The sequence below is a fragment of a genome, unplaced genomic scaffold (assembly GCF_019419815.1).
Source record: "Pyrus x bretschneideri cultivar Hongxiangsu unplaced genomic scaffold, Pyrus_bretschneideri_v1 Contig59, whole genome shotgun sequence".
Classification (NCBI taxonomy): Eukaryota; Viridiplantae; Streptophyta; class Magnoliopsida; order Rosales; family Rosaceae; genus Pyrus; species Pyrus x bretschneideri.
Window position 1 is genome coordinate 1,178,595 of NW_025999797.1, and position 15,029 is coordinate 1,193,623.

General features: G+C 36.6%; 1 protein-coding gene across 2 annotated transcripts; it reads right to left on the minus strand.

The window, feature by feature from the left end:
• On the minus strand, positions 1-4,321 carry LOC103935130 (heterogeneous nuclear ribonucleoprotein A/B). 2 transcript variants are annotated; one of them, XM_009344886.3, is made up of 14 exons: positions 4,101-4,318; positions 3,783-3,921; positions 3,589-3,678; positions 3,155-3,220; positions 2,939-3,004; positions 2,706-2,791; positions 2,542-2,587; positions 2,283-2,337; positions 1,549-1,625; positions 1,271-1,415; positions 1,025-1,152; positions 838-942; positions 556-696; positions 1-375 (listed from the first exon to the last, which is right to left on the minus strand). In XM_009344886.3, exons 2-14 carry the CDS (start codon positions 3,798-3,800, stop codon positions 313-315), a joined length of 1,086 nt encoding a protein of 361 aa, XP_009343161.1. In that variant the 5' UTR covers positions 3,801-3,921; positions 4,101-4,318; the 3' UTR covers positions 1-312. The 2 variants fall into 2 exon arrangements, with proteins under 2 accessions (XP_009343161.1, XP_048427362.1); XM_048571405.1 differs by lacking the exon at positions 3,155-3,220 and having other exon boundaries at positions 4,101-4,321.
• Positions 4,322-15,029: the final 10,708 nt, after the last annotated feature.

Here is a 15,029-nt window from a genome sequence, read left to right on the forward strand (position 1 = left end):
TAAAAATCCGGAATTGCAGTTTATCGATAAATAATCCAGGTAAAGAGTCAACAAATTACTACACAAAGGAACCCCGATCCTGGTTCCTGGACTCGCCAGCGGCCTAATATTACAGATTTGGGCGTTCCTACTGACCTATATTTTCACCGGATAATAGAAGCCAAGCTATTTCTAAAGTCCGACAAGAACATTATTGGGGAAATCAACTAAGGATGTGATCCTTAATCTTATATTAATAAACTTAACACAACCTGCATGGCATTTTGTTGACATTCCTAATATCAAGTACCAATTTTCCAGAGCCACATCTCTCTAGTATGGCCTGTACCTCCAATCTGCTCTTGCTGGTCTCGCACTGCCGATTCCATAACCCCACTGCAAAATTAAGGGATGCGGTATGTTACTGAAGAACTTTGGCAATAAGCTAATGTAAATATCAGATTACAGCAGATAAGAACCTACTAATGCAGGACCGCATCTGTCATCCATATAATCATTAACTTTTGAAATCCGCCACGTTTACATCTAAACTGAATTCGTATAAAGTATACTTACATCATCAAAATCCAGACTTCCATACATCCTGCCATAGGAGCGCATAGGACCACCGTAGCCGGCAAAGGGCTCTACATTATTCATCATAAAATTTCCACTTGTACCAGCATCCTCTGGAGGTGTGGCTGTATCTATTGCAACCTACCCAACAACATATTAAGTGAATGAAACTTCTTAACGAAAATCAACATTCGTGCTAAAAAAACAAAAAAGTTTGACGTGAGTGGATAAAAATGAAACACAAGCGAAGAGGTACAATGGAGGTCAGCTTCCCTCTACTACCTGCTGGCCACAAATCTCATGAGACCTTCGTGATACACGTTCTGCTACACCATCTTCCCCGAAAGTCACAAAACCAAACCCTCTATGCCCAGTTCTTTTGGGGTCCTACATAATAGAGTATTCTCACATTTTCAGGTTCCAATATTTCAAGAATACAGTTACTTGGTTAAAATATACGATATCTTACCCTTGGAACATAGACATCTACTATACGACCAAATCTTCCAAAATACTGGCGGAGATCATCAGAGGTTGCTTCCTGAGGAAGCCTACCAACAAAAATCTTTTTACCAAGTCCTCGAGCAGACTCCCCTCCTAATCCAACACAAGATTTGGTTTTTTAAATTGTAACTTCCGAGTAGTCACATCAAGTGCAGTTTAATATTCTTCACATGAAATGCATTAAGTGTTCTAAACTTGTAATAGTACTTACTTGGAAAAGCTGGTCCTGGTACAGGGTGGTCATACAAGGTAGGAGCCCCGAGGGCTGCATATCTAGTTGCTGCTGAGATATAAGCATTATATGCCCCATAGCCACCCTGTTGCGCCATTCTTCCAACTGGTCTGAAATCATCTTCCTGAAAACAAGAAATTATATTTGTTGATTCTTGAGTTAGTGATATCATAACAACCAATCTTTAAACTTTAAAAGGAATTAGTACTATAAGTTCAAAAAACAAGGGAGTAAAGATTGTCAAAGCTGTAACTTGCCTTGGGTGTAGCTCGATCAACAACTACATTGGAACCGCCTAATTCATGAGTATCAGCCATCAAATCTTCCACAGAATCTGCAACAAAGAACATTTGTTTACTTTTTCTAAAAAAGATAATGATATCAACCACAAAGGAATATATCATACAATCAGCTCCCGGATCATCTATCCTACTGAAGCTAACTCATTATATTCACAACAATAAAGACCATAACGCAGGGTTCATATAATTTACAAAAGAAGCTGTTATTGCTACTCCAAACATTTAATCCTGCACTCCTATCTTGTAAAAAAAATTTAGGCAGAAATTGCATTCGGAGGAGGTGCATCTTCTCTGGAGTGCCAATAATAGTTCCCTTTGCGTCTATATAGGATTATAATAAACTACTTACAAACTGATAAGGAATGGTAAAATAAAACAAGACATCAATATGTAAAGAATTTCAGATGTAAAAGCCAGTGAAAAGAACATATAATGTAATCAAATATGCTAGAGGAAAGCATCTTTTCTTACGTAGTTCCATGCAACAAAATACCACTGACCTTTAGTTCTACCCTATCTCACCACAAGCGTTTCCCTCATCATCACAAATAAATTTATGTCTACTGAAAGCTCAAGCAAATGCAAACTACTAACTTAATGTGCCACTGGAGGCCTTCAACTCCAACGGAAAACAGAAACTGACATTAGGCATAACGCAAGGCACAGGAGAATATAAGAGATGGCCTGACCTGCATTTTCAAAAGTTATAAACCCAATTCCCCGATGCGCTTTTGAACTTTGATCCTGAAACAACAAATTCGTGCAATCATAGGATACTAGGTCCAACCCAACAATAATTTGAAAAGTAAATGTGTGACTTGGTAGGTGCGTACACAGACATTCTATGCAAATTTACAAGAGTTGTAAGCATATGCACTGACAAATCAACACACAAAAAGCTACAAACATCTAATTTAATTAATTTTGACAAGGAGCTGGATAGAGAACCTTCGGCATGTATAAATCCGTTATTTCACCATATTTTTCAAAATGACTGCAAAAATAATTCAAAGAAACATCAGGTAATTCCATATAATGACTCACAACATAGTGTAAAAAGAAGTTAACAATGATAGCCAACATATTGCAACCACAACAATACATTTAAGTACCTTCTGAAGTTTGCTTCTGTCACAGATTGTGGGATCCTTGCAACAAATATCCTGGTAACTTTTCTTGCAGGTGCTCTCATCTCCTCCTGTAAAAAAATAATGAAATATTGTTGGCAATACAACCAACAAAACTTTTAATGATAAAGAAAACACAACATGCATGCACAAGAATTATGAATAACCAAAAATAAAAAATGAATATTAATGAAATGCTGGTTACAAATTTATATTACCTTTGGGGTAGCTATTTTAACTTCCAGCATTCTATTGCCAAGAAAATGTTCACTTGACGCTGCAGTCTGTAGCAAAAAGGATGTCAGTTGTTAGACATTTGATATGCTAACTGTAAATCGTAACACATTTATGTTTCCCAACCAAATGATCATGCAAACATTGATAACATTTAGTGAGTACAAACAGGACCCTTGGAAAATTCTATTCCAACTCACTTTGGCATCTTCAGCAGATAAAAATGTCGCATATCCAAATCCACGAGACCGACCAGTTGACCGATCCTAATAAATATGGAAACAAATGCAGTAACAAATGCTTGTAAGGTTCCGAAACAAAGTAAATAATGAAATATTGATCAAATACAAAGTATCAAGCAGAAGACCCTAAAATGAAATTGAAAAATAGTTGTCACTGGCAAACTAAGAACCAAGTAAACAAAAGACGAAGAAAAATAGCACAAGACTATAACAAATCAAGTTAACAACATGTTACACGAAATTTGCTCAACGTAAACCTTCCAGACCAAGCGGCGACAAAACTAACTTATCAAAAATAATTCAAGTAGTAAAGCACAAGAGGAACACAGAATTAAATTTCGAAAAGGAGTGATAGCATTAGCGAAACAAAAAGGGTTGGGTAATTCGCTAACCTTCATGACAATGCAATCCTCCAATTCCCCAAATTTAACCATATACTCTTTCAACCCTTCCGTATCGATTTCCCACGGAATGCCCAAAACCTGAGTTACGATTACAGACAACCGAATTCAAATAAATTCCACCAACCCATTAATAAAAATGCAAAATTTAATACAAGGGCAAATAAAAAAGGGAAAAAACTAACCACGAGCTTGCGGTCCATGAGGTAATCGGAGAAGGCAGCGCAATACGGGGCAGAGAAACCCTAAAATTGAAAAAAGAGAAAGCCTTGTGTTCTTCTTCTAAGCACTCTCTCTCTCTAACAAATCTCTCACACTCGCTCCCTGCACATGATAAGCACACCTCTTTCTCACACACATCGGCACAAACCAATGCAAACTCACCATTTTCGAATTCGACATTTGTCTTTCTGTTTTCTTCAATTTACGAAAATTGGGAATGTAATTAAAAGAGAAATTGAAAATTAGGGCATGAAATTTGTTCAATTTACGCGCTCACTAACCTTGTGCAATCTCAATCAAACAATCAAATCTCTGGGACTTTCAAAACCCTATACCTGACCAACCAACCCCTCGCGCTCCCTCTCCTCTCTCTCTCGCGCTTTCTCTCGTACTCGCTCGCGCCGCTCGGATCTTGAAGAGAACAATATACACAATTGGGCCGAGTTTGATATCCGGTCCCTGTCCTCTTAAAAATGCTTGTGTTTTTTGTGGTCTCGTGCATAGAGGGGCAGGGTTCCAGTGGGCGAACCATCACGTTAGTATAAAGTTGGTTGCATGCCATTTGTCATGTGATCGGAGAATTTATTATATGTCGCGGGTGCATATCTGTAAATAACATAAAAACACGTGTAAATTTTTTGTCTACCTGTCATGACATAATTAGCATGGAACGTCATGGTGACAATATACAAGTACAATGCAAGTTGTTTTTCCACGCACAAATATGATAACAAAAGGATTTCATTATCTGGGTTGTGGTGGACATGACTCACTTTCATATCGAGTGACACGAATACAACACCGTTAAGCTAAGGCTTGCAAAATTAACAATGAAAATATCGAGTAACACAACACAATTTGTTTCAACGAAAAAACTTAGAATAAAATGTGTTTTGTTAAAGACTTACAAATGAAATATGTTTTACCAAATTCATTACTTAAACATTCCACATAAAAACATTTCAAAAAGGCAAAAATTTGTTTCGTGGTCTCTGTGGTGACACACCACTTTTAATGTCACCCTCACTGAGCCTTGTTAGCAATTGAAGTCTAAACTCAAACTTTTGCTAAACAAACTCACGTGACTGTTACATGGAGGGGTCAAATTCGTCATTTCAATACAAATTATATATTATGCCATGGACATCTAGTATGACTTAGGTATACGCTACGCTTGATATTCCTGGGTGAGTTATAACATACGCTTGTTCTTCTTGTGCGTTAAAAAGTTGCCATCTAATTCTAGTACACAAAGCAAATTGAAACAAGTGAAAAGGGAATACAAGCTTACATCAACCATTTCATGAAGGAAAGGCCAACATCATCATTTCTCATACGATATGTTTTTTCACATCATTTTTCATACCATAATATGTTTTTCACACTAAAGACAAAAGCATATGTCCAACAAAAAAAAGACAAAAGTATGCCTTCCAAAATGTATTATGGTTCATTATAATAAAAAGTCACTGGAAATGTCTTCCACAAAATAGATAAACAATTTAGTTTCCCACAAAATAAAATCAATTCCCTCCACTCCAACATTTCTTTTGCAAGGTAAGGTGCTTTTTCAAATGTAGATTTTGCTTGTTGTGCATTGGGGCCATTCCAGAAGGTCTCAAATGGAGTTAGCATTAGATGATATTGCAAAGTCATTTCAAGAAGTCGCCAAGGTGCACTGGCAAAGTTGGCATTGACTGATACCATTTAGGCAATCCAATCGATGGAGTTGAACATCTAGCTATTTCTACAGTTGTTTGTCTCCTACACTATTATATTTGTACAATAAATTGTTAGAAAAACAAGATAACATCCAAGCGTCTACAAAATATGTGTAGAATTACAAAATAAATGATGTAAGAACAACCTAAATCATATTAGCATGCTTTGCTAGGTCACGATCAAATGTAATGAGAAAAAACCTACCTAGTGCAGCCATGGTGGTTGTTAATCATACACAAGAACTCTTCTACTCGCTCAAGTCCTTATGTTCCAATGGTGATAGAACCCTAGTTTTCAGAACGTGTTCTTTGTGAGCAGGGAATCCTTATTTATAGATTTGAACTTCACCAACCTCCATCTATCATGGATGGGTGGTTACTAACTACTGTAAACGCAGTGATCAGTTTCAAAAGTCGTGAAGCAATGTGGCATCCTTATCATGACCTATGTTTCCTTTATATTAGGATGCTTATTTCCACATTTAAACTCGAAATCAGTTTGTATAACCACCAATTGTATTTCAGCCTTATTCAACTTAGTTTAGTCCAATTAGGATTCTTATATTCTCCCACTTGGACGTAAACTAATCATTGTATTGAAATAACATGTCAATCACAACATTGACTCCTTAGTGACCACTTGAGTTATCATGCTATTACTTCTTCATCTCACAGAAATAATTCAAACACTGATCTCTAGAAAACTATATGTAATTATTAACACATGCACTCTAGAACCACAAGTATTTAAACCCAAACTGTATGATGTTTCCTTATACCAAAATGGATTTATTGTTTATTTAATCATACAAAACCTAGGTTTCTTCATGTATCGCCTTTGGACAGACACACTTCGAACAACAGATTTCAATCTGCTGTCAATCATCTTTATGAATCAAAGATGTAATAATGATGAAGTATCACAACATTATCAAGCACTGAAATTGATTAATGCGTACAATACATTCATTGCATTTAGATGACAGAATAAGAAACATGATTCAACGAGAGCAACATGAACACAAATACTTATGCATGTCAGAATGTCGATCTCACTCCCACATTTCAGCAGACTCCAAGGAATCATGCACTCCCATCTTTGTGACATGTTCTTTGAACACTCTAGGAGGCAATGGTTTCATAAGTGGATCAGCAACCATTGATTTTGTATTAATGTGTTCAATCATTATCAACCATTTTCTTACTTCTTCCTTCAAAGACAAATCTTTCATGTCCATCATTCATGCATATTTATGTTCCACCTTTGGGTAAGAAACATAAACAACCACTATTTGATATGTAACCTTATTGTATAACAATCGTGTAAAAGATTAAGAAAACAACCAAGGTTTCAAGTCTTTGGACAAGAAAATAGTCAACTTAATTCTCTTAAAAATGTTATACCCTGAAAACATCTCAAACCATTCAATCCTTTATCAAACTCCAATGAGTTTGCCTAATGCTTCCAAAGCCTCAATTCTGCCTTATGCAGATAAACTAGTTATTAAGTGAATAACCATGACAAGCAATTTTATGTAACATCTTTGGTCAAGAGACATAAAATATTAGTTATGCAATCTTAATCATGCATCCTTATTTGCATAGCTATTTCACAAAAATTTCAAGTTACAACTCAAATCATGTCTTTGGACAAGGGAACAAATTTGGCTTAAAACTTTTATAAAATACTATACATTGTATCACAGTTCAAGCCATTCACTATTTTTGTCTTTTGAAAGATTGGTCTCATGCAATGAACTGTCACTCACAAAATTCAATTAAGAATTCATTGAACAAAATTTCCTAATAATTCCCACTTTGGTAGAAGATTTATCCAAACATTTGTTTAACTATAGAGATTATTAGTGTTGATATCTTGCATAAAACTTTAGTTTCAATAATCTTGACACAATATATATATATATATATATATGTATGTATGTATTAAACTTTGTACCAATAACCTTTTTACCTTACTTTAACATACACACATAACATCAAGTTCAAACTGAAGTTAATAATCAAAGCCACATCAAGAAGATAATCTAATAATGGCATCACTTACTTCCTGAATGGTTTTGGCACAAGCATGCAATATAATCTCTTCCACCATCCTATATGCTGCCAAACAGAGAATAGCATACAGACCAAAACTTCCATAAAATCTCACTTTGGTGAAGATTTAATAAACATTTGTCCAATGGTTAAAATAACATGATTATTTGTTCCAGATGTTGCAGCCTTAGTTGTTTTACGTTGGCATCATTCCTAAATAAGACTTACAAATAAAAGCATTAATGCGAACAAGTATAATCACAAACAATTGTATAAAGGCCAACTAGCAATGTATGACTCTCCAAGAATATCAAGTTAATCAAATCCCTATTCGGTGCATCATCCATTGTTTTCTGCACTGCATTTGCAATTCACAAGGACACAAAGCAACACATGCGATCGTTCTACAATTGGGATGACAACCACTTAGACATCAATCTTTCTAGAAAAAGACATCATTTCAAAAACCGTAAATCCATAATTATGTATGTTCTAGGTTAGTTAAATAAGAAATACACAAATATTCTTTACTTTCCAAACTGAAAGTTAAATGCATGGCAAGAAACTGACCAAGTATATAAAATAATTAATTTGTAGTTAAACAACCATAACTTGAGATTGCATGACTATTAGGAAATAAAGCCACCGCTTCATGCAACAGTAAATGCTAGAAGCCTAGACCATTCTTGTATATATAAGAGTAATTAATTCCGAGGTTCTTGAAACCCAACAATTTCAGAATGCACCCAACAATCATGATTCGGAACAAAAACCATTCGTGATAACCATGGGCATGGGCATGAACTCGAATATTTCGTTTTTGTACTCTACTCGTTCCTTGAAGGTCCAATTTGTTAAAATCGAAGACTATAAACTCAGGGTTTATTTATTAGGTAATTCAAATGACTTATGATCAATACTCTTTACGAATCTCAGGTAGGCTAATTGCATAATAAATCAAGTTACAGCATGAATCAAGTCTTTGTTCATAATTTAAAATGAGTACCTGACTAAGTCTTAAACAATGGGGCAAATAGCATACATGTAGGTATGTTCTCAGCCATATATTACATATATTAGTAGTGATAAATCTCAAGGTTGAGGATATGTTTGATATCATGGGACGTTATTCAAAGAAGAGTTCTTTTCGGAGAAAAATGAGGTCATGTTACAAGTTTATGCATATTGGTTGCAACATGAATATAAAAAAGATATCAAAAAATTCAATCAAATACCGGATTTCAATAAGATACCGATCATCGTTTGTGAAACTGAAGCAACCATGACTACCAATTCTAGAATGACAAAAGCACAATGCTTACAGTGGTCTAATCTCCAAACCATATATTCATTTTCCTGCAGTGAATAAAACTTTGGTAGCAACATATGGCATTAGAACAATTAATCATGCTATAGAAAAATTGCAACAATCATTATACGAATTTTATACATGCTTAAAGCATTAAGATTTCTTATTAATTCATCGGACCTAGGGCTTACTAACATGGCTATGATACCAAATATAAGAACAACCCAAATCATATTTGTTTGGGTTATTTGAATATTGGGTTTAACTGAAAGAAGGCCAAAGATGTCAAAACAAGGTGAATCTACCCAAGGCTCAGCATCATGCCCAGAAGCAAACTGAAGCCTTTTCAGCCAAGACATAAAACATATGTCTATAACTGAAGTGACAAGTGATGGAGACTAATCTACTATTAGCCAAAAAACACTTTCCAGTGGCACTACATGTAAAAAGTTGATGACTCACTACCCTTCAAGAACTTTTAGGAAAGAGCAATACCCTGACATTCAGGCCAAATTGCCTATAAAAGGGAGAAGAGACAACAAAGACAAGGACACTCAACCAATCAAACAAACAAGCATCCAAACTTTGATCTTAAGCCAGTTCGTACTCTTCAAGCCTGAAATCAACTCAGACTCAGTTTCTTTAACAATAATTTCCTTATAAAAGCTATCTTTTGTCTAGTATAAAGCTCTGCTACCTCTCTTAGTGTTGTAGTATCGTTTCCCTCATGTAAACTTGTTTAGCATCCATCCCTTTTTAGCATACAACCTCTGTAAACTCAAAGAGAAGTGGATGCAAGAGGTTCAACCTTGCCAGACAAGGTGAAATCTTGCCTGAGTCTATTTGTTTGCTCTTTAAATTAGTAGATCTATTGATTAATGTACACTTCAGCATGTATTCAAGTCATTTATACTTGTTTTTCTATTTTAAGATTCTCATTTGCATCGGGATCTGGATAACTAAATGGATTTGTTTTCATTAAGATCAATTTGGTACCAAACAAATGACTTAAGGGGATCAAGACTCCCTACATTCAAACATACAAGATCATGAACTAAAAGTCCTTGTTTACAAGGCAAGAAAAGAACTTAATATAGACTTAACCCATCTGTGACAATCCTTTGATAACAAGAAGTTTAAGTAACTTAGGTCGCAAGTAATAGACTTGAAACACACTTGTTCTATATTTGATATACTGAGATAGAAATGGCACGACTAAGCACTTAGTTTTGATTGTGAACCTCAAGCCTTACACCTAAGGCACCACAAAGGCACATTTCAGAACTCACTTCAAGTTTTTATTGCAGCATAGAAGGTAAGCAAGAACCCGACTACCAAATGTACACGGCCAAAATACCAATCCAATGGGGAGCTGTGCTGAGGTCAAAGATATTTTCTAGAGAAATCTTTGCTCAAACATAGTTTTGGCATGCCCAGTGGGACTCATTTAGTCTTATATGCCAAGAAGGAGGAGAAAGGAAATAACCTTCAGGTGGAATATGGAATACAGGCCACCCTAGTGTCTACCAAGATCAAGCATAACAGATCATCCAGAAGATTTCATTTCCCTACGAGGATCAACCATTCTGGAAAGCCCCACTTCATTTGAGAAGTCAGGAGGAAAGGTGACCAATGAAGACTTGCAAGCTACCATGGTGCAAGTGTTGAAAAGTATGGAAAAGATTACTTTGGAAACCAAAGGAGAAGTGAGTAGACTCTATTCCTTAATAGGAAGTCTACAAAGAAGATTAGATCAAGAGTACTCTACTCCAAAAAATGGTTATGTCAGGGAAATGATGAGATAATCAAGTCCCAAGAAAGAACCAATTATTCCCATATTTCCTTTGCTTGAGGAAAAGAAGGATAAAGGGAAAAATAAGGAAAAATATGGAGTTAGTCAGCCAATATTGGAGGAGATCTTGGAAACAAAATTGCCCAACCCTCTATTATTTTCACTAGATAGTAGAGGCAGAGTGAGCAAGAAAGAAAGAAGTATGGGATGCCCCAACTAATTGGAGAATCCAGCGGGAAATGTAAGCTCACAACTACAAACAAACCTCCCCCTTATAGGCCACCACTATTGGCTAATAAGAAAGGAGACGCCATATAAAGACAGCCTGAACCAAAGATTGAGACTTTCTCGAGCAATGATCGTAGCTCGAAGTGGGGACCCTTTTATACCCCACACAACAGTACGGCCAACCAGCAGCTCAGATATGAGTTGGCCGAATTAAGAAGAATGGTGGTAAGAAATGCTCAGCCCCAAGCTCACCCACTGTTCAGAATCACATATTAGAAGCCCTACCCTGAATACATTGATGAGCAAAACCCTTTTCCCCTTAACTTCAAGATACCTGCGTTCCCAACATTTAGTGGAAAAGATGGCAATGTGTCATCCAGATATCACACCTTCAAGTTCTCCAATCACTGTGTAGCATTTGAAGACAATCTAATTATAAGTTAAGATTTTGGGAGCTCGCTCGTTGGCCTAGCATCTCAGTGGTATTCTCTATTGCTCCCCAATTTTATTGCTAACTGAGGGCAAATGGAGATGGCTTTCCGAACTGTTTTATAGGGTAGAGCTCGAGATGATTATCAATGATCTAGTTGAGGTAAAGCAATATGAGCATAAGTCTAAGGAAGACTTCATGATGAGGTTTAGAAAGACAAGGATGAGATGCCAGTTTCCTATCAACCATGCCCAGCTTATATCCATTGCTCAGAAGACATTGAGGCTACCTTTGAGAAAGAAGTTTTATGACATATAGTTCAATGAGCTACAAGAGCTCGTAATTGCTACCACAAAGTATGAGAAGCTGTTGATTAAAGAACAACAAGTGAAGCATTCATCCAATATGCCTCATTTCTAAAAAAATAAAGTTGCAATTCACCAAGTAGAATTTGAAGGAGCAGAGCCAGAAGAAAGTGATGGTCATAAAGGAGAGGGAATTGAAATGTGTGCAACAGAGATGACTACTCCCTTTAAACCTTTGATGGTTAAAGGGTTAGTCCAGCCAATCAAGGATCAGAAAATGGTGATGAATGATGGTAGATTTGTCCATATAAAGCCTTCTAAATACCAGAGTTATTCTTTGATTTAACCAATGCATCGAAGACTTATAAAGAGTTGGTGTTGGCAAGAGTGATTATGCTCGACAGCACCAAAAAGATGCCTAAACCAGAAGAATTAAGAGGAAAGAAGTATTGCAAGTTGCACTATACTTTCAATCATTCCATAACCAATTATGTCTAGTTTAGGGACTAAATACATGACCTCATAGTCAAGGGAAAGTTGCTCTTGGAACATGATGATTGACACAAATCTTTTCCCAGAAACCCTAATAAACATGATCAATCTGACTTGGGCTGAGAAAAGGAAAGGAAAAGCCACTTGAGAAGTGAAAGCAAAAATGAGGGAAGTTGATAGACCTACAGAATGAGCTATCAAGTTGCTCGAGAAACCCAAAACAGCTATAGTTAAAGGGCTGGTGTTGTGTAACAAGTGCCAATGTGAATGTGAGCTAGAAGTACCAGCATCAAGAGCTATTATTGATCAAAAGTTGATCAGAAGAAGAGAGAAAGAAGAGCAAGAAGCCTACAGAAGCATCATGCGGGTAGTTGAAAAAGCGACCTCCAGAAATGTTTTCCAAAGATTAGGGGTAGATTCTAAACCAAAAGGGTTGTCCGAGGTATTCATAAACTATGAAGCCTCAAAAGAAATGGAGGATATAGAGGCCAAAATGCCAAAATGGATGGATATAAGGCTTCCCTAACCACGTTACATGATGTCAGAATGAAAGGAAGATCAAAGAACCCAATATCCCCTAAGAAAGATTATGCCCGACTTGGGCAAAAATGGTATGTGGTAGGGAAAAATGGAAAACCAGTGAAGGAAATGAGAGTTTCTATGATTAGGAGAGTCCAGAAGCAACACAAAGCTCATATGAAATCATTAAAAGTCCATGTTACATCAGAAGCCTCTGAAAATGTGAAGTTTGAAAAAGTACCTCATAGGGGAAGAAATCAACTTCAATGGAGAAGCAAAAATGAGGTAGAAAATGCCAATAACAAAACTGAGGGAGAAGGAGATCATGTACCATAAAACCCTTATCCTAGAAAGTACAGAATCTTGAGGAAAGCTCAAGAAGATATGATAATGATGCCAACCCCAAAATGGAGTCCAGAATCAATATGTTTTGGGACTATTTCACCTGAAAGAAGAATGCCCTCACCTTTGTTGTTTAAAATCCTTTGTGAAATTCCAGTGCAAGTGCCAAACTTTGGTATAACTAGGGAGGAAGAAGTGCCTGAACTAATGTTACCAAAAGAAGCACAGGCTTGGTTAGATGAGTTTACGGACCATTTTAGAGGGAAGAATGAGGATTTACCTAAACCTAGAAATTTCCACGTAAACATGACATATGTACTATCTGCCATGTTTTGCGCCGAACCTGGTCAACCTGCCACATTACTTGGCAACAATACCTATGATGACACATGTTAATGTTGAAGAAACAGAAAAAGAGAAATCCAGCCAGATAGGTTTGCCTTAATTATCAAGGAAAGAGCCCGAAAGAGTGCATTCTAACAAAATGGTTTTCAGCCACCCAAGTATGTCCTTGGCTAATTAACCATCTCAAGCCCATATATGTAACTGCTCATCTTGAGGGAGTACCCTTCAAGAGGGTTCTGATTGATGGAGGAGCTACGGTCAATATAATACCATTGAAACAAATGAAGAAGTTAGGAAAAAGTGAGGAAGATCTTATTTCTACTAACTTGACAGTTTCTAGCTTCTTTAAAGCCATTACTAGAACTCATGGGATACTACCCTTGGAAGTTGACTTGAGATCCAAGCAAATCATGCTAGCTTTCTTTGTGGTGGATAATAGTTCCACTTATAGAGCTTTACTTGGTAGAGATTGGATTCACCAAAGTCTGTATGTGTCATCTACACTACATCAACATATTGCAATTTACCATGACGCCAAGACCAAAGAACAAGGGTTTTGGGAAATGGTAGAGGCTGAATCATGGCTATTTCTTCTTACAACTAATGTTGCAGAAGCCAGCTTTTATAATCCCAGCATTGGAATTCTACAGTGCGTAAGAGCTGATGAGAACGGTCTCTCAACTAAGGTGACGACCCAAAAGCCCTTGGAACAAGGATTGTTTCTCACTAGAAAAGAATGGGATAGACCCCATATCATCCCTGCTCCCTAACACCAGTAATGTTAGAACAAAAAAGAAATGACCAAGTAGTTGCAATCAGTTCCTTAATAAAAAAATTGTTAGTGTATGAGAGAGAGATGAAGAAAGAAAGGGAGAGCTCAACCTCAAGTAGCCAGAACATAAGAGATGAATAACTTTTTGAGAAAGAGATAGAGGCAGCCATACACATGGCTGAGTGTATATATGACTTGGATTGGCCCAATAATATGCCCAAAGGCCCAAAATCAGTTGAATTTTTATATACAAAACCTAACAAGCCAACACCAGAGGTACAAGACCCCTTAGAAACCATTGATTTGGGAACTAAAGAGGATCAAAGGCTTATACAGATTAGTGGCATGCTGGAAGCAGAAGATCGGGCAAAGATAGTTAGCCTTCTGCATAAGTTTAAAGATTGTTTTGCTTGGCATTACACTGAAATGCCAAGTTTAGATTCAACCTAAGTAGAACACATGATGCCTATCAAGGAGGCATATAAACCTTTAAAGCAAGCACCACGAAGGATGTCCAAGGAGATAGAAGAAAAGGTCAAATAAGAAATTAAAAGGCTAGTAAAAACTGGATTTATTAGGCCTGCCAAGTATGTCGAGTGGTTGGCTAATATTGTACCTGTATTAAAAGCTATAGCTAATGCAGTTCGATGTTGTGTTGACTATAGAAACATTAATGGAGCCACGCCTAAAGATGAATACCCTATGTCAATGGTCGACTTATCTATAGATGCAATTACAAAACACAAAATTTTATCTTTCATGGATGGGAATGCTAGTTATAATTAGATAAAAATGGCAAAAAAAGACATACATAAAACAACTTTTAGATGCCCAGGACATGTCGGAGCATATGAATACTTGGTAATGCCATTCAGACTAAAAAATGCTGGTGCAACTTAT

What these genes read in the sequence shown, in the direction of transcription:
- LOC103935130 (XM_009344886.3), bottom strand. An exon ending in TTGATCGAGCTACACCCAAG is followed by an intron (nt 1,416 to 1,548) that starts GCAAGTTACAGC and finishes TCTTGTTTTCAG; the next exon opens with GAAGATGATTTCAGACCAGT. An exon ending in ACCAGGACCAGCTTTTCCAA is followed by an intron (nt 1,153 to 1,270) that starts GTAAGTACTATT and finishes GTGTTGGATTAG; the next exon opens with GAGGGGAGTCTGCTCGAGGA.